Source organism: Drosophila mauritiana, chromosome 2R (genome assembly GCF_004382145.1).
Source record: "Drosophila mauritiana strain mau12 chromosome 2R, ASM438214v1, whole genome shotgun sequence".
Taxonomy (NCBI): domain Eukaryota; kingdom Metazoa; phylum Arthropoda; class Insecta; order Diptera; family Drosophilidae; genus Drosophila; species Drosophila mauritiana.
In genome coordinates, this window is record NC_046668.1 from 6,701,727 (window position 1) to 6,728,835 (window position 27,109).

Sequence of the window (27,109 nt, forward strand, 5' to 3'; positions counted from 1 at the left end):
GCATCTAGAATTGCATGTTGCATATGCTTCGATGCATATGCAGTGTGCTTAGAATGAAATATAGCTAGCTGCTGCATCGAATGGCCTTCTCCTTTCGTTTTGTGAGTTTTTCTAATGTAAAATTCCCCTGCAACACGGCGCATCACTCCTCAACTTCCAGCTTTTTGGCTCCGACTTCATCCCATTTTGTATCCCCACTTCGTCAGACAAATTGGCTTCAAATCTTTTGACATGCCACGTCAAGTTTGTCATATGTCCTGCGTGCACTTTGGGCTGACAAGGATGTGTCCAACCTCCTCGGGCGGGACTCTGGATTCTAGATTCTCGTTTCTGGTTTCTGGATTCTGGATGCTGTATTCAGTATTCAGAAGGAAGCGATGCCAGGCCAGGAAATTGTTTTAAAGTGTGTCAGTCAGCAGTTCCCGCCGAGTTCTTCGTCTGTTCTTTATTCTCCAACTGCCGCGCCTCCTTTTGCCCACACCCACGACGCCCCTCATCAGCCGTGTGTTTTCGCAAAGTGAAAATGCTTGGAATTTTAATGAAGGAGGTGGCCGGGCAGTCGGCAGAGATTTGTCTGGTATCCTGGCTCAGCCTCTCAGCGGCTTACGACTCCGCCGCGCGGCTGCTTTGCATATTTTTCCATTAAAAACGATTTAAATACCTTTTGCCATGCTTTCTTCGCTATTCCTCTTATCGCAGCCGCTTTCGACACTTGGGCTGGGAAAGTTCTTGCCCCATCTAAGCCAGCTAGAAATAAAAAGATTGAATTTTATAATAAATTTCAGCGGGCTTAGGCCGGCGATTCATGGGTGCTCTCTGTACCGCCAGACTATCTAGCGCGCATGTCGTTCACCGGCGATTTATTGGTGGCACTGGGTTCGGATCGGGTTAGCCAATATGTCTCCTCCCGGCATTCCAAATGCGGCTTCCACTGCCACCGCCAGGTAATGCAATCGAAATCGAAATTGCCACGTCACACGGTAAACCAATGCCTGCTTGAAATATAATTCGAAGATTAAATTCGAAATAAATGAGAAAATGATCGAAGGAATTATATTATACAGTATTTTTTATAAATAAATTATAATCAAATAAATATAAATAATATATTTATATTTAGAAGATTGGAATAATATTAAATTCGATTTGTCAAATCTATAAGTTTTTGGGTACCGTACCACATGATTTTTAGAGCGGCTTACCCAATCTGTAACATTATTAATTCTAAAACATTCCTTATTATATTTACCGCGTTAATGCGCATTACAAGATCTCAAACCACAATTACTAATGATTACTACGAAATTCGATTAGCTTCAATATATTTCTTATAAATTTATATAATTTCTATAACGCACAATTCCGCACTTCAAGTTCACAACACAGCGTTGCTAATGATTATTATTTCCTTTATTTCCAGGTAATGCACATAAATCACATAAATCCAGAAATCGTGTTAAGCCCACCGTGTTTATCCGCCCAAATGACGCACTAACCGCAGGCGGTTTTATTCATGGGTTAAATTGACCAAAAATCTTCCGCCTAATTGTGAGCCTAATAGGATCGTATTAAATTTATTAAGTACCACTCATTGTTGTCATCATTACCATTTGTTATTGTGATGGCGAACTACTCTCGTTTTCTTTATGGTTACTATTATCATTAATTTTATTATGCTCGTGATTGCCACAATAAAAAAAGGCAGAAAACCGCAAGATTGCGTTTTATTTGTCACACATTACGTATACGCTTGTAGGCATCTCGGTGGCATCAACTTCAGCGAACGAAAATCAAATCAGCCTAAGTGCACTTAATTAAATTCCAGTTTACAAAAATAAACTTGCTTTAAATATTTATTGCATTGAAAGCATTGCTTCCGCCTTGAATTATTGTATTAAATACATTTGAGTCAAATATCAAGATTTGTGACATTCCACTTAATATGAAATTTTAAAGTGCTTTGCAACTTTTTCATTCACAGAAATATTTTGTTGTGGTCAAAGCAAATTGAACGTAAATGAAACCATTGCTTAAATTATAAATGTATTTATTTAGCCCAAAAATTTCAAGCAGGTGGTAGGAATACATATGGAATGTACATATGAATATAAGACTATAGACTATTATAATACCCTAGATTATCCAATGTGAACTAGGTAAATTTTACTAAGCTTGTAGGAATGAGAATATTAAACGTTTTTGTTCATATATTGACAAAAGTTAGCAGGAATCAAATTTTTTTTCAAAATTGTGGGCGTTAGAGAAGGCGTGGCACTGTTTAAAAACAAACTTGGAACTAGAATTTGCAAGCTATATCTCAACTGTTATAGTTCTCAAGATCTCGACGTTAATAGAGAATGATCCTTATCTAGAATCTATATGCATTTTTGGGTTCATGTTACATAATATCAAATATACCATATATCAAATATAAAATATATTTTACTCTTTAAGTAACGATTATAAAATTGTGAATCAAATACACCAAAAAGCTGACTTTTGTGGTGTAATGAAATGAATGAAAACATTTCAGCCGGAAAGAATTGACCAGAAGGAATTTATATTTCAATTTCTCGAATGTTGTGTTTTGCATTGTTTACGTTAATGCTGTTGTGCGAATGGTTTAATCTTTTGGCATGTTGTTTACTTTTCAACGCTCTTCTCACTTATTGACTTTGATTTTAAGTTGCTACCCACTTCCGATTTGGCAAATGGGCGCAATTTTCCTGTTTGTAGCTGAGCATTTATGAAACTTTTAAGGTTTAAGTTCTCTGGGGTCTGGGCAATTCGCCCCTAACTCTTGGCCAACTTTATATCCAGGAGCTTGAAAGTTGGCTTCTGCTCGAAGGCTTTGAGTACTTCATTAGGGCGCTTTGTTACTCATTATGTGCGCACATTACTCAAACCAACTGGCAACTTTTCACCCGCACACACACACACTCAAACTGCTCGACACACACACACACACACATGCATATTTAATGTTAATCCTTTTTCAAAAGATTTCCCACCCACTTGCTACTCGCTTACACCATGGAAATGGTTACCTTAAAGCTATACTTTAAAGACCATTTTGTAAAACCTACTCCTAATGATAATTAAAAATTTAAAAATCGTGTTTATTTAATTACAAATATTTTTTAAAAATAATAAAAATAAAATGTTTTCTACTTCTTTTCGTATTTGCAAAAGTCAAAGAAGATGTGACTAGTCGTGATAATGAAGACCATGCATCACCTGAAAGTAATCCCTTGCGATTTCGACGGTGTTTATTCAAGTGTAGCTCCTTGGAGTTCCTTGCCATTCCTCGACTGCTGCCCTTTCGGTTTCAATCAACGGCAGCCGCAGCAGCTGCCTGAATATTTTCATTATTAATGCTCGCCAGCAGTCATCACATCTCGCCCTCATTTATGCCCCAGCCCAGCCCAGGCCACCGACTGCTCCTTCTGCCACTTACCCGCCTGCCACCCACCTGGCTCCGGTCCAAAGCCCCACCTCCACCCAACTCGCACCCGGAGCGTCTGCGGCGCAAATGCTGACTTGGCTTTTTGTCTAGAGTTGCAGCCACATTGCGTTGGTCATGGGCAGACTTTGTCGCTCCGAGTGGGTTTCTGCTTCCTGCCTCTCCTCGGCGGCGCTTTCCCCTTTCTATGCCGGCTTTTCCCATTTCGCAGACATTGCTGGCGCTGAGTTGGCCCTTCCTTCTTACCTGTGCCAAGTTTTACGCCGTTCTGCCAAATCAATTGTTTGTAATGAACTTGCAACGGTGTGCTGCCTCTTGGCTGCGGCAACCACTGTGGGCTGTGTGGCAGCAATGAGTGGGTAAAATGAAGAGCATTGTAGTGCTTCACTAATATCAAATGAACATTTGTTGCACTTATTAAGGAGGTCATTAGTAAACTCACTAGTTCAGTATAGAATTAATAAAGAGTACAAAATTTCCTGTTTAACTGTTTTAGCAGACTGTAGCATGTGCGAACATTAAAAGTACCCATAAGTATCTAATCAAATAAATCTATCAATTGCATATAATTTAACAAGTAAGCAGCCTTTAAATATATCTATTTATGTATCTTGTGCGTAACATTATACAAACACTGTATTGTTTTCACAGCTATTCGGCTTCGTAACGATAATCCCAAAGTATCTTTCAGAACGCCTTTTAAGATGCTTCTTGTGTTCAGCCAGCTCACAAGAATCCCATTACCGCAACAATTGAAATTAATTAGTGCTGTAATTTGATTAAGCACAAGAGCTCATTCTTTCACTTTCTCCCCCTGTCGGTCTCATTTGTCGGCTGTCTGCATAAATATATTAAGCAGCATGAAGCTGTGCGAGTATTGCTAGCAGTACAACGAGTATTTGCATTTCGGCCTCAGAACTTTTCCATGCTTTTGTTTCTTCATTAAGTAATTGCCCCCTGTTTTCCCCAAAGATTCCTGCTGCTCACAATGAAACCGAAGCACCCAAACCGACACGTGTTAAGTACATATGTAAATGAAGCCCCCATTCCCCCCAAAAATTTCAAAAACCTGGCACGCCAGCTAACAAACTCAATATAATTTAAATGGATTTTTTGTGTTGTATTCAGAGGGTAGTTTTGCGGACTGAAGAGTTTGGTGTTACAAAATTCTAATCCAATTAATAATAATAATTTATTTAATTTCAGAAATAATTTGCTAAACGAATTTAAACGGGCTCGAAATATGAAAATATAATCATAAAAGAGTACTTTCAGTTACCAATTTAAAAATTGTTGGTTTTCAGAAATCTTACCATCAAGATAAGTCCTATTTGGATAGATATATTTTGAAAAGCCATTTAAAGATCTGTGCAATCATTACACGGTATACGTTAGTTCAATGCTCTCACATTGGTGAAGCCCGGGTTACAAGGTTTTCATTGTTTGTTGACTGGCTCGTCGCTCTGGGGCGTGAACTTTGCTTCACATCTCATTGTCATCGTCTTGTTCGTCGCCTCGCATATTGAAAATTTAAATTGGAGTGGGTGGCGGAGGCAGCCGGCGAAGATCTGTTAACATCTTGAGCCACATTGACGCCTCGATGTGAAACATTTACGCAACGCTGGGTATGGGGTTAGCTACTCGCTCCCCACGAGGGATTGGGTTTCCCGGCTTGGCCTGCCTAGGCTGATTATGAGTTTTCTTTGAGGAAATTGGCAATTGCAAATCAATTTAGGCAACAACTTTGCATAAATCAAAAGCTTTAGCACCGTCAGCTGTTTGAAATGTCTTTGGCAAATTGGAAAAGCGAGCGGGCATCTAGAAATGTCCTGGGGTGGTGCTGGGAATGTTATTCTTTCAGTTTATTTGCCAAAAATGAAATAAGGAAGCAATTTTGCAAATTTACAGAGGGCCAACGGAAAAAGTTTTTCTCTTCAGCTCTTCCGGTCTTTGGGTCATAACAAAGGATGGAAATTGTGCGCAGCGGCAAATGCCAAGAAAAAAATTAACAGAATTGTACACAAAGTAAGTAAAGTGATGCAAAATACATAAAATATGCGCTCCACTCCACAGCGTTTGTTGTCTGTCGCATTCGATGGGTATTCGATGGCAGTGAGGGGTGAAATCAAACCAATCCTGGCCAAAACCCATTTGCGCCTTGCTATCCACACTTGACTGATTTTACTTAGCTCGGGCTCCGGCTCGGAATCCCCAAGACCTCCCACCACCACCACCACTTCTACGACAACGTCTCTCTCAATTCTCAATTCTCGGCTAACGCAAAGCAGCTCAAAGTGATTGATGGTCGAATGCATAAATTATTGATGGCCAGCAGACAATGCTTCAAGTCTGCTGAAGTTGGCCAAAGGCAAGAGCTTTAGTGGGTGAGAGCATAAAAATTTGGTCTAAAAAGGGAACGAACGATGTGCCAAATTGTTGAACAGTATGCTGCCCCTCTTTTTTTGTGGGTTCCTAAATATACGGCGGATTGAGTAAAAGCAAACTAAGGAGTGATTGAATAATAGATGCAATTGGTTTACAGCCACTAAAGCTGTACGAGTAATGCTTAAATTAGATGTTTATAGGTTAAACACACTATCCTTGTATATAAGAAATTAAGTACATCATGCTGCAAATTGAGTATCTTCTAACATTACACATTTCCATAGATACCAACGTTGCCATGACCGCGCTCATTCGATCAATCCCCCCTTGTAACAGCTTATTCTACGGCTATGTATATTTTCCTGGCGATTCCTTGGGTTTAGATTGCGTCAAATGCTTTTTATAGATCTCTGCTCAATGGCTGAAGAGGACGCAACAGAGGCGTAAAAACAATTTAAGCGTAATTTAAAGCTTAAAGTAAGCAGACAGAACGCAAGTCTCGGAGTGTTTGTCGTAATTGTTGGGTGAGTGATGATGGCAAACTTCGACAGTTTAATAGCCCCGTGGACGCCTGCAAACTGCTGCCTAATCATTGGAAATACGAAAAATTCCCCCAAGAAATTCGCCATTAAAATGCCGTTCGAAAATGTTGCAGCAAATGAACTGAAGGATTTAGTTTGGGGCCTGAAGGATGTGCTTGCAGCTTGAATTTCAATAGATTCTCAAGTGTCGAGTCCATTAAACTGGGTCAACTTAAGGTTACCATAAGCCTCTTTCCTTAGCTTCAAGTACCCATAGATTTTTTAACTGATTGCAACAGTTTCCCTCTCTTAATTTTACCCCTTCTGTTTTCGTTCGCTTTTTACGCAAGTGCTCTAAGCCTTTGAAGTTGAGCAGCTTAGGAGCTTTGTAGCTTATGCTGAAAGCCTTGTGGTTCCTTACTCGATGCCCATATTTTGAAAAGGTAATAGCAACAACAATCCCTGGTTGTTTAAACTTATACCAGCTGCCAATCAATGTGCCAGGGGAACAGGTTCAAGAGTTTGGGCGGGCATTCTATGGAAATTGAAATCGTTGGGCATAAGTTCCACACAAGCGTGATAAGAACACTTCACATGGCAGGGATTGACAATATGGAGAGAGTGCACTTGGAAAAAAAAACGATCTATTTGGTTGTCAAACAATGTTATAAAGGTTAAGTCTCTGCAAAACCATTTTCCCAAATCAAATTGAGACATATTTTCCCTAGATATTAATCCATCTTAATTAATCTATTACATAATTGATAGCTTCCTGCCCTTTAGCGTTGAGTGGATTCATTTTTCAGTGAGAGCAAAAAAGTTATGATTTGAGATGATTGTTTTTTTTTGTGTGGAGTGTTGCGGTGTGGTAAGATGTTATTGACATATGTCACATATGTGTCTCAATGCCCTGGCCGAATGGAGCAGAGTTTTCGAGGAGGGGGGTTAAGTTGTTGAGCTGTCGAAGGAGTGTGCTCCAAATTGCCACATAAATATTTATCGCACATATCGGATAGAAGGATATCATTTATTCATTTACCCCAGAGACCGAATTTCCGCTTATGGCGTATTTATACATCTCTGTGAATTCAGATAGATTTACGACTTGCGAAAAAGTAATTGGGTTTACCTACAACGGACAGCCAGACAAAAAGCGGGAAAATATGGCACATAGAAATTTGATTATCTGTATCGGGGAAAACGAGTTCCCAGACACGAGGAACGTGCCTTTTCAGCAAACAGATCTGAGTGTAATCAAAGTTCAGCCAGAAGCCAAAAGGTTGCCGTCCCAGAAACAAAGCCATAAATAAAAACGAAAAATCTGGGCGAATTAAAACTTTCGCTGTGCTGGAGAAGTGCATATATATTTATTTTCGCAATCAGCTTCATCCGAAACGTCAAGGCTAATTTCAGTTCAGTCGGCAATACTTGTAGAATGGATTTCATTGTTTCCAAACAGAATCGCTTCCACAGGAATATCTCTTAGTTCGGCGTCCAATTAAAACTTTGCCCCCTAATAAAACACAAAAATATTAAATATGCCATTTAATATGTATGCCTCGGCCTCAGAAAACTTGTCACTCAGCCGCTTTTCGTGTTACAGTTTCTGGTTCTCAGGCCCAAGTGTGTAGTTCTCGAACTGCTTCCCTTCTGTCCCCAGATGGCCTAAGTCGTCCGTCTGTCTAAACTAGTTTGCTTGGTTGATTGGCTGACTTGGGCTGCCGGTTAACGACTCTCCAAGCCTCCCAGAGATCGTTGGACGCTGCCCACGCGGAGCTCGTAGCTCTGCTGGACTTCGGCTTAATGGCTTGACCCAAAAGACACGGCTAAGAAAATCAAATCGAGTAAATATTAATGACAATGTCTGCGAGAGCACACATTTGGGAATTTAAATAAATTATTGCACATTTACAGCTCGGGCATCACATTCAAATGTGTTTGCCAGCATGGTCTAGTTATCGATTTTGGTTCTAGATTGATTTCCAATGCGATTAGCTAGCCTTATCGCAGCCTCTGTGTGTGGGTTTGGGCTAAACTAAGTTGAAACCCGTGTCTGGTTAAAAATAGGAAAATGCGGAGACCTCTTGGCCAGATAATAAATAATGGAAGCGGAGCTCTTCAGGTGGGGTCTCAAGTGCGAAGGCTTAAGGTGATATGGCAGGTTCTGCTCCCAGATTAAATCAGCTTTTTTCTTTACTCATTTAATGCAGTCTTTTAAATTAAATTCAAATTTTAAAGTAGCTGCCAGTAACGAAAGGCAGAAGAAAAATAAAACGGGAGAGAACTACACAAAACAAAAAATCCTGAAAAATTATAATGGAACACATATTTGAAATAAATGACAGTTTTTGGGGTAGACACTGAAAAAAGGTATTGTGCAACACAGCAGCCGCTTCAGTTACCAATAAAAATTGTGCATATTCCAACACTTTCTTACATTCACTTCACTTGTCTTAAACTCAAATCAATTATTCAACCAATTGTGGCAGAGGTCAGACATTTTGCTTGCACAACTTAAAAGGTCTTTGGACTTGGCTTTCGCCTTCGAAAGTTCACACCGATCCAAGGAAAAAGTTCAAGTCGGCATTACCCTTTACCTTAATGAACAACAAAACCAAGGCAAACAAAAAGCATTTGGACGAAAGCAAATCATGATTTGCGAAATCCCCTATTCCCCTTCATCGAACTTCAATTCTTCATTGTTTCCCAAGCTTAATGTGGGAAACTTGGCTGCAATTAACAGACTGCAGCGAGTGCAGGAGTGCAGGAGCTGCAGGAGCTCCTGAAACCCAAAACCAGTAAGTTAAAGCCATTCAAAGGCGTAAACAAAATCGGGAAAGCGAGGGAGAAGGCTGAGTCGAGGCAGGAGCCTAACAAGTTGCAGCTGGCATCAAATTTCTGCATCTAGATTCTAGAATGACACAGAACGAAAAGTTGTCCAAAGGAGGAGCTGCAGTTCTGGCGCTGCATTCCGGCTTCTGCTCGGCGATTCCTCCTTCACTTCTGGCCCTGCTCTTTTGGCCAACACATGTCCAGGCCAGGAGTAGCGGAGGAGTAGTTGGTTACTTGGCAGGCAGCAGGCATCACCGACTTACGACACAGACGAAATGATAAGCGGGCCAAGTGCTCGCGACGTTCGGGGAATTTGCAGATATACATATCTAAATTTAAACATTACATGCGTGTGCTTCAGTGTATCGGTGCACACACGGATATTTATATATATGTATATATATATATATATTTATTTCATTTATCAGTCGTGATTTTGCCTTTATTCTCGTCGTATGCTTTGTTCAGGTGGCCGTTCTGAACCTGTTCAGCTCAACAGCAGCACACAGCAGCAACTTCATGTTGGATCACAGGAAAAAACAGAAAGCAGGGAAGCGAGGAAGTTGGGGAAGCTGGGGACCCAAGGGAATTAAGCTTATCACACGACGCATTTATACACTTTACGCAAAATCGAATTCAACTTCATTTGTTTATAAATATCGGAATGGGAACATTATGACTAATTATATCAATTCATGGAATGCTTTGATAAGCGTGCTCAAACGACTTAAACATTCCAACACAGAAGTATGCTGTTTAAGTTATAACCGACTTACAATTTATAATTCTACAACCCAAAAGTAAGCAAATGAACTTATGAAACGCACGTATTGCAAAGCCAACCGGCAATCAGTTTCACAACTCAGTTGAACAACAAAATACCAACAATCCGACCAGAGGTAGACGGACGGTAAATCCTGGTCCATGGTATCGGTCATTTTTGTCTGAAGGCCAAACCGCAGTCCGACATCCAGAAATACAGAAAAGAGAGCCGGGGACTCGTGGGGAATGCTGCCGAGCTGCTCAGGATGGTTTTAACATGTTCTCGAGGGTGATTCAATTACGTGGACTGCTCCTGTCTCAGTTACGTGGCTGTTGATGCTGCAGCTCTTCGGCTCTCCTGCTCGTGATGGCACTGGGCAAATACGATGCACTGGAAAAAATACCACCATAGGTTCGTAAATTAAAAAAGAATATTGAAGATTTTCTTAGTATCTTAAAGGTATCTAAAGTGTGTTGTGAGTAGACAAACATTGTTTTTAGTTTAAAGGTAGTAGGGAATATTTCTCCATGTTGAGAGCTACCTGGGACAGGTGGAGTCAACTGTCTTTGTTGTTTTTAATGAGCGTCGGCGGGGATCTGCAAGAGGAGAGCGAAGAGGGGACGAGCGGGGCAGGGTCAGAGTCAAGTGCAGTCGAAGGGGTTTTTTGAGGGGGTCAACAACACTGTGGCTTACCAGACTAACCGCAAAATCGCTTTTGCTTGCCTCTGACAGATGTCCGTGAGTCAACACCCCTTCCACTGGCTGGCTGGCCGTCCGCATATCCTGGTCTTTAAAGGATTTCTGGCCAACAAGTTTTCGTTTAAGTGAAAATCATGTTCGTCCTCGTTATGCGCTGGTCACGTTTGTCCATTATTTTGAAATTTCCCCAGGCTGCGCTTTGGCAGTAATATTTTTATAATGCCCCTTTCGGCTTTGAGTGACAATTTGTGTTTGTGTGTATTATGCGGTGATGAATGACAATAAATGTTATTTACTGTATGCCGCTAAGTGCTCTCATAACAATTTGAAATCATCAACTGCCATGTTAGTCAGCTCTTTATCTTGAAATAAAATAATTTAGTTTCTAATTCAATATGAATTTATATCTATATTTCCTTCTTATCTTTGTTTATTATTATTGCAATCTTTTTGAATATTTAATTTAAAACCCTTTTTTTAAGAATAAATAAAAATTGTTTATGAAAACGATTAGTTGTGATTATTAAGAGAATCAATTCCGTTAAATAAAATATTTTTTTCTTTTGTGTATTTTGGTCAACGCCACATGTTCCACATCCAGTTCTATTTGAATTTGAATTGGACGTCTCAATTTCCATCTAATTATCCCATTGTGTCAGTGCCCCAGTGTTCTGTGTGATTTATGCCACTTGAGGGAACAGATAAATAGATCAACGCCCGAAAAGTTTAATGCAGCTCAAGGCAGGGAGCTCACTCACTCGTATTGGATAATTACAAAAACAGAGGGGCAAATAAAAATTATATTGTTCGGAGGCTCAACGGATAGCCCGCCCTCTGCCACTTAGCTAATGAAAAGAAAGAGCCCCTAAGAGAGGAGCGAATGGAGATGGAGATGGCGATGGCGATGATGCCGATGAGGAATGGAGCGTATGGCATGCTAAGTGTAATGGAAATTTTTCCCTCGGCCAACTGCTTCTGTCCTCTAATCAAACTGGGGCCTAATTGAGGCCGCCACGCTCGACTTGCCCCTTACCCCATTCTCAGCTGAGTGGCCAGCATTCCGCTGGCTCCACATCAGCATCCAGGGAACACGGCCGTATTGCGAGCAGTTTACGGCAGCACAGTTTAACATTCGCCTTTATGGCATTTTGATAGCTGCAACATCTTCTCTAATAACTGCTCAGACATTGGACAATGGGCTGCGAACGGCTGCGCTCAATTAAATACATCGATAGCTGTTTGCCGAAAATAAATGCTCCTTTACGGGTGTTTGATTGCTCATATAAACGCCAATCGAATTTACACAACAATTAATTGCAATGATTGATTTTATTCGCCTGTCATGCAGCATTGGAATGACAGGCAAATAATAATCATAATAATCAAAACATTATTAATCAATTCAACCGAAAATGATGCACACATAACCAAAGTCATCATGTTGTTAGATGCCTTAATTAACTAATAAGGTTTGTTTGCTTAAAAGGTATTTCTATTTTAATTTCTATTCATTAGGTTTGTTGTCATTCATTTTCTATAATTGTTAATAACCTTGCCAGTAATGCCCAGTTCTTAGCAAGTACATCTATCTATCTATCTGTCTATCTATCTATCTATCTATCTGTCTATCTATCTATCTAACGATCAATCTATCTATCTATCTAAATATCTATCTATCTATCTATCTATCGATCGATCTATCTATCTATCTATCTATCTATGTATCTATCTATGCATCTATCTATCACCAGTCTAAAGCCCACAATGCCCACTGTGCAGTGCAACATTGTGCCATTTGGTCATTGTCACGTCTGCCGCAACTATGGAAGCGTGTGTGCCATGCCAACGAAAGTGTTGTCCGCTCCTTGGCATTATGGGATTCAGAAACGGGTGGGTGGGCTGGATTGTCAGTAGGCCGTTTAACTGCGTCTAAATCCCCAAAATGCTACTGCTGCAGATCTTGTTGGGTGTCACCTGCGTTGATTACACTATGGGGGGTGGGAGTCGTGACATTGTAGGCAGACATGCCACTGAAAGATGATGTTCTTGCGAAAGATCCGGTTCTTAGTGGCTGTAACTATTTTTACTGCGATTTTCGTGCTCTGGTGCCTTCTTGAAGAAGGACTTACTTTCATCGTTTATTGCATGGGAAAGTTTTGCAATAATTTTTTATTTACTCGGGTTCGCCCCCTCTGTGCAGCCACTAGTATTTTTTATTGCCTGGCAGAGTGGAGTGAATGGAAAATGGGTGAGAGTAGTTGGGGTAACCATTTTCTTTAGCCTTCAGAAACTTTGCCACTTAAAATATGCGTCGTGGCTTTAACTTTTTCTAGTCCAATCCTTCTGGCTGGCTAATCACTTGGAGCGATTTTTTGCTGCCAATGTCAGAATAATAAAAGCAGATCCACAGAGGTCAGAGATGGAGCCACGTTTGAAAAGTCGTCAGCCAAGAGCTCCACAAGTGCCTCAAAGTGCGGGCCACCTCAAAGGCAGCGAGAAAGTGCTTTCTCACAGAGCCGGAAGATAGAATGAGTAACGAATTGTTCGACTAAGAGGATAATGTGGATATCTGGTCCCAAAAACATTGTCGCCCGGCAATCACTTCAGGCGAAGTGCCTGCACAATTCAAGCTGAGTAGTTGGGTAAATAAATTGCTTGTTCAACATGGCGTGTGTGTAATGCATGTGTGGTTAAACATTGCGTATACGCCGGGTATGCCGCACAAAAGGCGAATCAGGCGTAAAGCTCTGTCAACAACATAATGAAATCACCACAAATCAAACTAAACTATCATGCCGCTGATCCACTAAGCAAAATAGAAGATATACAATTGAAGTTAGCTTAAATTGTAGACTATAATATTATATTTAGACTGCTCTAAACAAAATAGTATAAAATTGAAAAGGTTGATACTAAAGTTTTTCATTTCTTATTATTCTAATAGCAGCTCTAATATATCAGACTCGCTCCTTCGTACTTATTGGTCGAAAGTGTTTAAAAATGAATAGAAATCATCGATTGATTGCCGTTTGCTGTGGTGGCAGCTGGAGTTTTTAGTGCTGCTGCAAATGCATTTATTGTCCTCGAGTACGACAAGTACATGACAATGACAGACACGACAAGCCACAACACCCACAACACCCACACCCACACCCACGCCCCACATCCTTCCTTCCTTCCGTCCTGGCATCCTTCCTTCCTGCCCAGAAACAAGCAAAATGAATTTGCAGTCTTAGGAGCTGGGAAATCAATGGGAGACAAAAAGAAAATCATTTAAGGCCTGGTTGTTCGGCTCCACTCAACTGGCAGTAACAGAACCAACAACAACCATGTCAGCAAAAGAAGATTGATGATCGCTTACGTATAAATCATAGTGCATCGGATGGCAGGGAAAGAGGCTGCTCCAATAATATAACTTTGGCCGCAACTAGAAAATTGTGTTTATAAACATTTATGATGGAAATTTTCAACATCCAGAGGGAGATGGAAAACGACGAGAGGACCACAATTGCGATGATGATGGTGCAGCCTGTCGGAAGCATGAAAAGGCATCAAGTGCTTTAAGGTATTGACTCAAGCCCTAACCCGAAACTTGAACACAACATGGATCGATGGAAGGGTAAAGTTTGCAGACTGCAAAATAATGCTGCAATGCAAAAGTTTGCATTGTCTGTCTCTATATTTTTTTTTGTGTTTTGCATACGTTTCATTTTAATACACTACTGATCTAGAGCTAACAAATTTATGGAAATAAATGTATCAACACAAACGTATTCATGAAAACTATTTAAATTTAATTTTCTCTCCTTTTTGATTTACCCAATAATGACATTTATATGGTGTTGAAGGCCTCATTGTTTCCTTAGCTCCATTTCTGCACAACTTTTGGCTCATTAATGAAAGTTTGGCCTTAGGCAACCGAAAAACATAGCAATAAATGCAAGAAAAATTGGTAGTGCGAGTGCAAAAAGAAAGCAGAGGGTAGCTTATTCAAATATTTGCTACAAAGTTTTTCCTCAACTGCAAAGAGAAAGTTTTTCAGCCCTTTTGCAGGATTTCCTTCTCGCAGTTTCTGCATTTTGGTCCCTCGACAAGCGTTGATGATGCTGCAACTTTTTATGGTCCATCCAGATGCAAAATTATATCTCAATTTTCGGCAAAGGGTGCACTGGGAGGTTGCATGGTCGCGTATAAGTTAAATTGTTTAGCTTATCATTTTTATGCAAAATGCTCAAAATATTCAGGTAGCCTCTAAGCTGAAGTGCATATGCACTTCAGATGTCTAATATCGTAATCCCCTATTCTTTTCGCCTCACATGAGAGCTTAAACAAACTTTGTCGATGGAAGAAGAAGTTCTTGTTTGTTTATGCGCTTCCCGCAAACAATTAAATTTAATAAACGAAATACTCATTTACAAGTTTGCGTGGCTACAGACACAACAAATCGCTGGCGCAGTTGAAGTAAAGTTAGGGTTAAAGTTTTATTTTACTTATGGCTTCTAAGTGATTTGGCCTTTAGGAGTGCTCTCAGGCCCCATTTTCTCCATTTGGCCAGTTGGAAAGCACGTAATAAACTCGATTTAAGTGCCGAAAACATACGGCCACAGACAACAAACCGAGCGAGCAAACCGCAACCAAAAACGCCGGCAAAGTCCCATGTCCACGGCAAACAAGCCAAAGCCGGACACGGCTATCTGGCCCAAAGCAATCCCCCATTTCCACCGCCCACCGCCCGCCTACTCAAACATGCAGTGATGCCAGCAAGCCATTCTGAAAAAATTAGGACCAAAAGAGAACAACTGGATGAAATCAAAATAGAATGGTTAGCAAACAATAAACTGGTTTTGCCTATGACAATGTAAGTTCTCAACGAGAATCCTTTTTTTTAAGTTTACATCTTATAAAAAGCAAATTTATTTTAGTGGTATTAGAAGATATATATAATTTATTCGGTATGTTTAAAGCTAAAAGGCAATTGCTGTTGTTTGTATCCCTATTATATCCTACAAAAACTTCCTTCGTAGGACCCATTTTATGAGCCCAATTCGGAACCAATTCCCGCATGCATTTAAAGTACATTTATGTCAATCACGCTCATTATGCGCACTCCAGTGCATTAAATTATGCATAGGGACATGGAGAGTGGCGCATGCGAGGATATTGCATCAGATTGCGCTGTCGATATAAATGAAAATTGAGACCGCAGTACAAGGAAGTCGAAATGCCAACGGAAGCCGCCATATTTGTGTGTACGGCCAGATGCTGACCGGCACCGCAGCGAGGGAACACTCCCCTCACCCCCCCACAGGATGCAGCTCCGGCTTCCTGCTTCCCGCAGGCTCCACCGTTTGCTTTTGGCCATGGCCTGCCGGAAATCTGCACCGCCCGCAACTCTCTTTGTCACCTTTCTCATGATTTTTATGCCAGGGGAAGCTGCTATTATAAAACAAGACAGGACGCTATACTCGATTTCCTCGAAAAATGCTTTAAATCTATCGGTGGAAATTGCCAGAATACAAAAATCAACAAAATCAAATTTGAAAACTGTGGTAGTGATAGGTTTTTGCGATTTGTTGGGGTGGCAACATTTTGAATCGAACTTTTACTTGAATCTCGACTTTCATACATACTATGTATCTATCGATATGCGTTTTCTCACATGCAATCCCAATAGTTGATTAGCGGGTATCTGATAGTCGAGGAATTTAACTATAGCGTTCTGTTTTTGTTTTGCCCCTTTAATTTTTTACACCGATGTGGATTATGGGATTTGAAACTTTAGCTTCAAAGTAATGGTTTTCTCTAACAATTCTCTTTTTTTTTAAATTTTTGTACTTAAGTTTTTCCCTTTTATATTATTTTCTCAGTGTACTACTCATTTTGTGTCGTATTAAACGCTTGTTAAAGCATCGATTTTTAAGTGGAAAATTTCACTGCCTTGATGCTGCTCATTAAAAGTAAAGGCAAAATGTTGTGACATCAAAAAGGAGTCTTCCCAGCGTTGTGCGAATTTCCACAAAGTTTTCCATTAAAGGAGTAAGAAGATGAAGAGCTGATAGTAGCGAGACGGGGGGCGGCGGACATAAAAGTGATGTGTGAACTGCAAATTGCACGAGCTGACAACGGAAATTTGTCGGCTGGCGGCAGGGAAAATGTAAACGATATTCAAGAACTCCATTCCGAATGAAGGATGATGGCTCAGAGTTCTGCAGTAAATTTAAGCTTTCAATCGTTAACTTTGTTGCGAATTTTATTGACAATTTTTTCTTTCAATATCTCAAGCGGCGGGTTACCAATTTGCTTTTTCTCTTAGATCCATTAAATTGTTAAATGTACTTGTTTATTACACTACTAATTTGTAGTTTGTTAATGCGTTTTTATTTTGACCAACTTAATTATCACTTGTCTTTTCACCACTTTGATGGTTTCACATAGTTCAGCCATTTAAAAATGACTATCCGAATTAAATTTAAATTCCAATTAGCCGACCTTTGGTTTTCGTAATAAACACCATTTGTCCTTAATTATGAGCCCTCGTCCACTGCAGTTGGAAGTTCAGGCAGCACACAATCCCTGAAATCTCTGGCACATTGCTCAGCTGACAACTGCCGCTCCCGCAGACAACAAGAGACAACAACAATCACGGAAAGTTGTGTGTTGCATGCCCCGCAGGCGTGGCACGTACTCCTGCCAACTGTCAACGCGTCATTCAGCGCGCTAATTAAGTGAAAAACTATGTTACACACAGACAGCCAACGCGCACAAACACACATCTTTTTGACCCAAAAAGCAAACAAAAACAAGTGCAAAAAAAAGATGGAAAGCCGTCCTCAAGGGTCACGACTAACTGGTACTCAGTCTGGGATACAATGTGGCATAGTGATCCAAAGGAGTAATGTGGGATTATTAAAGAAGTTCTAAACGTATAAGATACTTTACAATGGAAAATAGAAAATCACATAATTTACATCTTTCTGTATCCTTTTCATATTCGTATTCTTTTGAAATACATATTGAATATTCATTAGACAAACAATGCATATTAAACGCAACAAATATACCCCTTGACTGCTGGATATGAGGTGCGCGCAAAGTTGTTGACAAACAGGGAGGAGCAGATGAGGAGGTGGAGGCGAGATGCTGAACTGGATCTGAGTCCTGAATCCGAAAGTTTCTGTTTTCCGTGTGCGCCCACATAATTCGCAACAGCGACAGATGCAAATTTCCCTTCGAGCCCAAAAGGCGCTTAACCCGTTTTCCTGCTGATGGAAAAACAAGCAGAGATTCAGGGCAGAGGTCGCTTCGCTCGAAATCAGAGCAAATAGCTAGGACAAAGGCTTTAGGGCTGTAAAAGTAATAGGGCTGCGTTAAAGATCCGCTTGTGGTTTAAGAGCCCGCTACGAAAAGGAGGAACCCAGTCGGAAACTAAAGCGTTGGCACGTCTGCCGGCCAAGAGTCAATTAAAATTTCTATTTGATTTGGCAAATGTCAGTGGCAGGCAGTCGTTGGCTGCCAGGCGCTAGCTGGCTGGCTGAAGGGCCGTGTCCTGAAACAGAGACAGGACTCACCAGCCAGCCCCGCCCACTCAGACAAGCGGAGGAGCACCTGCCCATCCCCAGCCATCCACCCACATCGCATTGTGCTGACCAACTGCCAACAGCAGTGCAGACAGATAAGAGCAGCTCGAAATTGGCTACAGGTAGACCGGGTAGACAGGGCAAACACAGGATAACGTCCCTCAATGTTCCCAAAAGGAATTTCGCAAAATTGCAAGGGAGTGAAGCGAGGCAATAAAAGTTATCTTTAATTATGCGAGCGACCTCCTTTTCACTTAATTTTAACTGTAGGTGCAATCAGTTAGCAAAGTATTTATTGTTTAAAAGAATTCTTGCTTTCGACGAAAGGATAGGAACATAATTTCTCTTTAAAGGATTTTCTATTTCAATAGCAAAGGATTCTCTTCTTTCCTTTTAATGAAATCCCTACCACACTTAGCGGGAACTTAATTTCCTCGAATCCTCTGCGAAACATTCCAATTGACTCCAAAGAACTTTCTGCGGAACATCCTTAAACAAACGATTGGCATGGCGACGCTGTCAGGTAAACGAACCCAGTGCCCAGTGGCCAAGGCAGCCGGGCAAAAGATAAGCTGAAGGGAAAACAAACTGAAATTGAGTGCATCCTCTCAGGCAGATTTGGGAGTTGAAGTTGGAGTTGGAGCTGGCTCACCCACTGCAGCGCGAATCCCTTATTTTGATTTTATGTGGAGCAAGCACTAAACCTCAATGCGAACTAAATCAAAAAGAGGCGTAAAACTAATTTCGAACAGTGCAAAAGCCGCTAAACGAAATTGCAGCGCTCTATAATTTATGGGGTCATGCGAGCATACCAGCATAAATACATAAAAAAGCACTATAACAAAAGCGGAATAGCTGCGAAATTTATGACTTGCGGTTGCTACCTGGCGCACACACACACAAACGCACACACACCTGTGCGCGATAAAAACTTTGTCTGGCGAAATACGTGAGTGTTTGGTCCGAAAAGTATGCTACAATAAAGTTCATTCCGACGCAAATATCCAGCAATATTTGCAATTCGCAGCTGTTAAGCTCTTCTACTAAGTTGAGGTGCAAAACACATCCTGTGCAGAATTTATTTTAAATTAATCTATTATTTACTGGGCTTCAATTTGTACTTTTTGTCGAATTCGATTGAATAAATTTGTTTCAGTTTACTGAATAGAAACCAAACTTCATGGTTCAGTGGTTATTTCATCTGTCAACCATTGTAATAGAACCATTGTAATAGATTCATGGTATGAAACTGTGAGTAATTTTTTCCTAAATATATTATGATTAACAGCTTTGTTGGCCTAATATCCTTTGGAAGTAGATATTCTAAGAAAAAGCTAGCTTTGTGAATGGAACCCTGGAAAGTGTCCTTTTCTATATATATACATCTGTTGGAAGGAAGTAAGATTTTGTTGTGGTTTATTTATTTGGATTTTCGCTGCTGTTTTAATGAGTCTTAAAGCTGCATTCGTAGGTGGGAGTATTCAGCGCTTTAGGCCACCTTGTTTGAAGGCGCAACAGCTTCCTTGTTGGCGGTTGTTTTGTTTTTCTGACCCTGTCGCCTGGTTTTCGAGCCCGTTCGCCGCTTGCTGCCGCTGCGCTTTGATGGAGAGCGTCTCCGTTGGCCACGACGACCGCGCTTTCCCCTGCCGCCGCACCTGCGGTTTCCCCTCCTGCGTTTGCTGCTGCCACGCCCCTTGCGTCGGCTCTTGCCGTTCCGCCTGCCTCCGCGTCGGCGATTGCGGGCTTCAGCGCGTGGAAGTTCGATTTCCTGCTCCAGCTCCAGCTCCTCCTCGTCCTCGGGCTCCTCAAGGTCCTGCAGCTCATCGATGGACTCCTGCTCCTTCGCCAGCTTGTGCTTGACTTCAGTCTTCGGCTTGGCGGGTGTGGTGTTAGAGGTCACCTTTTTGGTATCCACTTTTGTGTTCTCCTTTTCAGCTTCGGTGTTTTCGTCTTCCTCCTCCTCACCATCCTTGACATCATCTCCCTCCTCGTCCTCGCTATCGTCGGCCAGGTCCTCCTCGTGCTCCAGGATGTCATCGCCATCCTCTTCGTCCTGCTGAATGGCATAGTATTTGGCATTCAAGCGCTGGAGGCGCATCTGCTGCTCCAGAGCAGTTCTGCCCTGGACGTTGGTCCTCCTGGGCTGGGCCAGGGAACCTGTACCAATGCTGAGCAGCGCCACCAGGGCTACGAACAAGAGCCACTTCAATGACATGGCTGTTGGATGCGTTATATTGCTGCACTGTCCCGGACATGGCTTTTATGGCGATCCAAAGTTCAGCTTTTGGGCGGCTGAGTAAACGAGCCGAATGCTTTTTGTTTGACTTGGGAAAGTGGGTCTTCTGGAGACGAAAATGCTGTCACCAGGAAGCTGGCACATTTCCGACACCCTCTTACTTATGCGCTAAGCAAATTTAAATTACTTTTTTATTGTTTACGAAATGCTAGCAACAGCTTCGACCGGCCTAATGATGCAGTGTTCCTGAGTCACGTACCTCGGCATTTGGCTTCCAGCAATGTGGCTCCGTTGTTAATGTTTAATTGTAGGCACGTACTGGCCTACAACAACTGCATAAACATTGAAATTATCTGGCGTTTTTGGGAAAGAGTATGGGAGAGCATCGGGCGTTTTTCGGTGGGTGGTGATGGTGTTTGGCAAGGTGGCGTTAACACGTCGCCACTCTGCATATTAAATGGAAAAATAATTTGGCAACCTTTTGGACGCAGCTGTGGATCAAGTGATGGAGAATATTATTGTTCGGGAATAATTTATGTGGGCGCGCCCCGGCGGCTGAATTGGATTAGAGTAATGCGCTAAAATCAAGGATGGAAATTGTTTTGCAAATAATGAAAATATGTCATATTTCATATGATTAGCTATCTGAATATTTATTGTCGCACATAAGATATCGTTTAAGTCCTGGCTGGCACTCTAGCTAATCCCTAGTGTTGCGATGAATAGCTCTTTGACCACAATGGAACTATTTGTGATTAGCATAATGGTTTCGTTCGCACACACATCACCTTGCAATCATTAGTATGCAAACTGTGGCCGAGACTCGAATGATTGAATGGCTGGCTGCCTGCACTTCCTCGTTCTTCCTTTGCATCCTGAGTGACCATTATTCCGTCATCTATCCCATTGCAGGTCCTTGTCCAGCCTCGTACTTCACATGCAACGATGGCTTCTGCATACCGATGCGATGGAAATGCGACTCCAAGGCCGATTGTCCGGACATGTCCGATGAGGGCAGCGAGTGCGGTGAGTATTCAATATGTTCCTCGATCGGTGTAAGCCCCCCATATGGGCTGTCAACCCCCGCCGGGGACATTAGCAGGCGGTGATTGCTTTATTATTGGTTTGGCTGTTTGGTCGGAACGCTTTTTCGACCATTCCCCGTGTGTCCGTCCTAATGACAGGTAGGGGGTGGTCGGGCGGTCCTAAAAATCCACCGCAAATACATGGTCGAGAGCACCGGAGGAATATTCACCTGCTGCCCGCAGCAAATGCAATTAGTTGTCGGACCATTTTTGGGCCGAGAAATCCGTAAATTGAAAGCCCAGTTGTCATGGTCCATAAAAGCCAACTCTGGTCGACTGTCAGTGGGAAATTTAAGCGCTTGTCCTTAATTTTCTCAAGGGCTGATAAGTGAAAAAGCCACAAGACTAAAATTAATGAGTAGACATTTTTATCTGCTCTTTTTTCCACTCAATGACGACAGCGAACTGCAAACTGCAAACTGCAAACTGCGAACTGCAACAATTGCTGCTGGGTCGCCGAGTTCTTCTGGCATTTTTAATTTAATTTTTGTGGCACTGCAGCCGGCAGAGAACGACAACTCAGACGACAAATTGTCGGCAAATATTAATGCAACAGATTATAATAAATGTGCCCGGCACATCGTTGTCATCTACATTCGCCATTTGCCCAGCATCCCAGCTTCCCAGTCTCCTGCCTTCTGTATGTACTGCCTCCTCCCGCCGTTCGCGCAATTTCAATTAAACACAACTGAACTGAATGCAGACATACTACAGGCACACACACCCAGAGTTATAAAGTGTTGTCATATATATAAGCCTCTTGATATATTGCATTTAAACTGGCCTCGTTACACTAGCGACAAAAAAGTTTCCCCAGATCCTCGGCCCAAATAAATTCCATTCAAATTTATACGCAACTTTTAAATGGGACTTGACTTAAATGGACCCTTGGGATTTAACAACTGTGAGTATCTAAGCATTGGCAATATTTCAGTTGCTACTTTTAAATGAGCGAATCGGAGGATTTAAATTGTTAACTGAAGTTCGAACGAGAATGTTACATTGAGCTTAACATTTTAACCTTTTGACCCATCTTTCACTTTTCGTGCTTTGCTCATACTTGTGTACTTGCCATTTTCGAGTGTATCATCTTTTACGAGGTCTCCTTCCTCATTTGACTGCAAATGGAATGTTCCCATAGAGCAGACATTACGAACAATATTATAATATTTTCCTGTTTTCCTAGAGTCATACATTTGTGCTCCTTGTGAGCATTTCAGAGATGCAAATTGCTTGGCACAAATAAGGGGAAATGTGCAAAGAAGAATTCAAATAACGCGTCGTATTCTCTCCGCAATGGTGGTCCAAATCAAAGGCAGCCATGACAATGCCTTGACAGCGGCCGGGTGGCATGGGTGATCCTGGAGATGGGAATGGGTGGATGGGAGGAGGACGGAGGCGACCGACATGCGCGACTATAACCATAAAAGCCACATTGGCAACACATGGGAACGGCCAAAAATATTTTGCTTGCCAAGAGGTTAAACTCCAGAGACATCCATTGGACGTGTCCATGTCTCCGTCTGCCGTGCTTCCGTATTCCCGTATTCCGGCATTCGGCTATTCGGGTGTTCGCGTGGCAATTTGCATGGCGCTGGCGGAAGGCAACACGGATATAATACGTAATAAGCCCAAGGGCATGCAGTCACCGGGTCCCGAGGAAAGTTTAAATTTTTTGTTTTCCCCCGAACCCAGGGAGCAAGGAGTAAGCGGGCGAAAACGAAACCGGTACCAGAAATTTTGTCAAGGGAGTCGTGGAGTCGGAGCCGTGGGATGCTGACCACCGCGCGAAATTGGAGGGCGGGAGTAGCGCAAACTGGAGCCCGGCAGTTATTTAATCAACCCGGGCCCTCGAAAATGGTCAAAAATTATGTTGCCGGGCAATTGTTAAACATTTTCAAGTGCCACGGGGAGTTCAACTAACTGGATGCGGCGAAGTCAACTCGAAAAATTAACGTGCCATTTAGCGAGGCAGTATTTGTCACAGTTATTTTTTCGTGGTCTTTCGGGGGTTGGCCATTGTCACCCCCTAAAATGAGAATGAAACTCATTCGCTTTAATAAAAGCCGAGCTAATTGGGTAATGACCATGAAAGGAACGTGGGACAGGGAGCAAGGGGACACTAGGGGTATTTTCCATTTCAGAAAGCCACCAGATGGTCGCCAAACTAATTTGCTTTCCTTTAAAGTGTGTGTGTTCGTTCCCATGGAATACAACTAGGTGTGTTAACTGATGGTTATTGGGAGACAACATCTCCGTGTTCCCCGTTCGAGGTTGCATGCGGTCTAATACTTTTTCGATTTCATCGGGACATAAGCTATGTACTTCTTAAGCCCCATAACCACATTGATGACACTTTCCGCTTGGCTCGCCCAACCCTTTCCAATTATAAGTGCCAGGATTATATAGTTATTTCTGGGGGTTTCCACTTAAAGCGGGAGTACAAAGTTTTATATCTGCCAAAAGTTGGCCACGACTGCCCTTGTTTGCGTGTTATTTACGATATCTCGCGAAATAATTCAGCGATTTGTACGAACAACAGCAGAAGCAACTTTTTGTTGGCCGAAAAGCGGGCCAACGAGCAACCGGCCCCAAGACCACTAACAAACCCCGCCATAAATCTTCATTTCGCTTATTGTTATTGTACGGGAGGAGTGTACTCAGCTTGGTTCTCATCCGTTTTCCAGCCGGAGCGCCCAAGTGCAACGAGGGCCAGTTTCGGTGCGGAGTGAGCCGCCACTGCATCCCGAACAATTGGCTCTGCGACGGGGAGTTCGACTGCGGCAAGGGCGACACATCCGACGAACTGAACTGTAAGTAAGCCGCGGGCCTGGCCACGCCACCATGCCAACATGCCACCCACTGACCACCGTCTCATTTGCCTCCCGACCAGGTCCGAATGGCGATACGCCCAAGTGCCGCGCCTTCGAGGGCCAGTGCCTCAACGGCGACTGCCTGGAGTTGTCCCGCTTCTGCGACGGCCGCTGGGACTGTGATAACGATGAGCTGCAATGTGGTAAGTGCAGCCGATCGATTCGGCTAATTGGACTGCCAAAGCCAACAAAATCGTAGTGCAACATGGTGTTCCTAAAGTCCCAAAATTAAAACCAACCAAAATAGTTTGATTTTTAGTTATACTGCGTGGTACAAAGTCGTGACTAGTTTTAATAAAATTTGTTTATTCTGTTCTTATTCGGTGCACACCACTTTTTGGTTCTTTAAAACTTATCTTTCAAATAATCTCATATCGTCTCTCATAATGTCCACTTCTGAATAGATAAACAGAACGCTGCTTGTGCAGCACTGAACTGCAGCTTCAACTGCAAACTGACGCCGCAGGGGGCACGCTGCTACTGCCCCAAGGATCAGGTGCCAGAGTCGTCGAACTCCACCCGCTGCGTGGACTACGACGAGTGCTCCGAGCCGGGCACCTGTGACCAGGTGTGCCGCAATACGCCCGGCTCCTACGAGTGCTCCTGCGTCTCCGGCTATGCGAAGACCAAGGGAAATCGCTGCCGGGCCATCAATGGTAAGGTCCACAGAAAAACACGCCAGAGCAGATACACATCCGGCTAATCCCTCTCAATTTATAGTGCCACCAACGGAGCCGACCACGCTGATTTTTCTTTCGCGGGACGGCGTACAGAGTGTTGGAACGAATGGCGAAGTCATCGGTCCCCCGGGGGCAAAGGATAATGATAAAGTCACGGACAAGGACGGCGTCGGAAGTGAGGAGGAACTGCTGCTCTCGCAACCCCTTCGCTTCGTGCACGCCTTCGAGGTGTGGCATCGGAATCGCACCCTCTGCTCCCTGCTCTTCAGCTGGCCCGAACTGCAAATGCGGTGCCAGCGCGTCGATGACGCCCGGGTTAACTGGACACTGCCCTTCTCCTCGTTCGTCTCGCCGCAGCAATGTGAGTGACCGTTTATCTTGACCCCGATGTGGGTCCTTGCAGAGGCTATTCCGGTTCAAAAGTAGAATTCATTGCCCAGTTGCATTCGCTTAACTTTAGCTTCCCATCTAAACTACGTGTTATATATTGTTCTTCAAACAATATTAAAGCATTTATATAAGTAAATATGAATTGATATCCGATTATGATAGCTAATTATCTAGGTGTTGATAATGAAAACTGAACCTGTAAGCCTAGGAAAACTCATTTGGATCTATTTTCCCTTTACAGTTTTCACTGAGCTTCGGCTGGACTGGCTGTCGGGTAATTGGTATTTGGTCAGCGAGGACGACGGCCTGGTCTATCTGTGCACAAATGCGATGACTTACTGCCGGGTGATACTGCAGCAGGTGGACCCGCTGTCATCTCTGGCTCTGGACCCCACCAAGGGCTTTATGTTTTACACGGATTGGACGCCCAGTTTGTCCCGTTCGCTGCTCGACGGCAGCAATCGAACTGTTTTGGTCACCGACCAGGTTTATCACCCGAGCAGCATCACATTGGACTTGGCTAACGAGTTGGTGTACTGGATTGACATCTACAAGGATGAGGTTAACCGTGTGGACTACGAGGGTCGGAACCGTTGGACCCTCAAAAGGCCACTCGATGTAAGTATTATGATGCAAATATTTGATAATTTTAATATTTCTATAATTAATTAATTAATTAACCTAAAATATTAATGATTTATTTTGGTCATGTCTTATATAACAAAGCTTAGTTGGGCGATTAGAATCGCTTATTTCCTTATTAGCTTTTCGGTTAGCATACGTTTTGGAGCTTGTTCTTTATCTGATTATTTTTGTATCTCATTTCGTAGTCCCCAGTGCCATTGAAGACCATTCATGCCGTGGAGGTTTTTGAGAATTCGATTTATTTGGCAGCCTGGATGGACGCGTCCATCGTTGCCCTGGACAAATTCTCGCTCAAAACCCGCATCCTCCATTCGAATGTGAGCCGTGGAGCCAATTTGAGAATTTTCCACCGCCAAAAGCAGCCCGAGGTGGCTCATCCGTGCCGAGATAACAACGCCGGTTGCAACCAGATCTGTGTGCCGCAATGGACGAAGGGATTCGCCAGCGCCAAATGCATGTGCACCGCCGGCTATAAATTGCACAATCAGACGACTTGCCTTCTCTCCGCCCTTGACAAGTTCCTCGTGTACAGCGACAAACATTTGGCTAGGATCAGTGGCATACCGCTGGACACCGAGCAAGTTCAGCAACTGGAGCAGATCGGTGAGCAACCGGATGTAATGGTGCCGGTATACAATGTATCCAAAACACTGGCTATTGATGTGAATGTTCGAGGCAAGGCTGTTTTCTATGTGGTAGCTGATTCAGGTGCGAGTCCATTCGGAAATGGTGAACCCTCGTGCAGCATACGGAGCCAATCCCTTAATGGTAGTGTCTCGCGACTACTGACCCAAGGTCTGAAGAGGGTGCACGCCGTGGCTTTCGATTGGATCAACGATCACCTGTACTGGACCAGCCACAAAAAAATGCAGGTCGCTCCACTGAAAAATTTGAGCAAAGTGCTGACATTCAACACTGACTGTGATGCCATGTAAGTTTAAAGACACCGAAATCAATCAA

General features: G+C 42.7%; 2 protein-coding genes across 3 annotated transcripts in view; one reads left to right on the forward strand and one right to left on the reverse strand.

Moving 5' to 3' along the window:
- Positions 1-27,109, forward strand: part of LOC117137640 (low-density lipoprotein receptor-related protein 1B) — a 52,338-nt gene that overhangs the window by 11,122 nt on the left and 14,107 nt on the right. For both annotated transcript variants that reach the window (XM_033299173.1, XM_033299174.1), the window contains exons 2-8: positions 21,389-21,502; positions 24,249-24,374; positions 24,455-24,577; positions 24,839-25,090; positions 25,155-25,475; positions 25,746-26,122; positions 26,335-27,080. In XM_033299173.1, coding sequence (XP_033155064.1) covers positions 21,389-21,502; positions 24,249-24,374; positions 24,455-24,577; positions 24,839-25,090; positions 25,155-25,475; positions 25,746-26,122; positions 26,335-27,080 — 2,059 coding nt within the window. The remainder of the gene's footprint in view (positions 1-21,388; positions 21,503-24,248; positions 24,375-24,454; positions 24,578-24,838; positions 25,091-25,154; positions 25,476-25,745; positions 26,123-26,334; positions 27,081-27,109) is intronic.
- LOC117137641 (protein nemuri) lies at positions 19,687-20,491 on the reverse strand. The gene has a single exon (XM_033299175.1). The coding sequence runs from the start codon at positions 20,453-20,455 to the stop codon at positions 19,730-19,732; it is 726 nt and encodes a 241-aa protein (XP_033155066.1). The 5' UTR covers positions 20,456-20,491; the 3' UTR covers positions 19,687-19,729.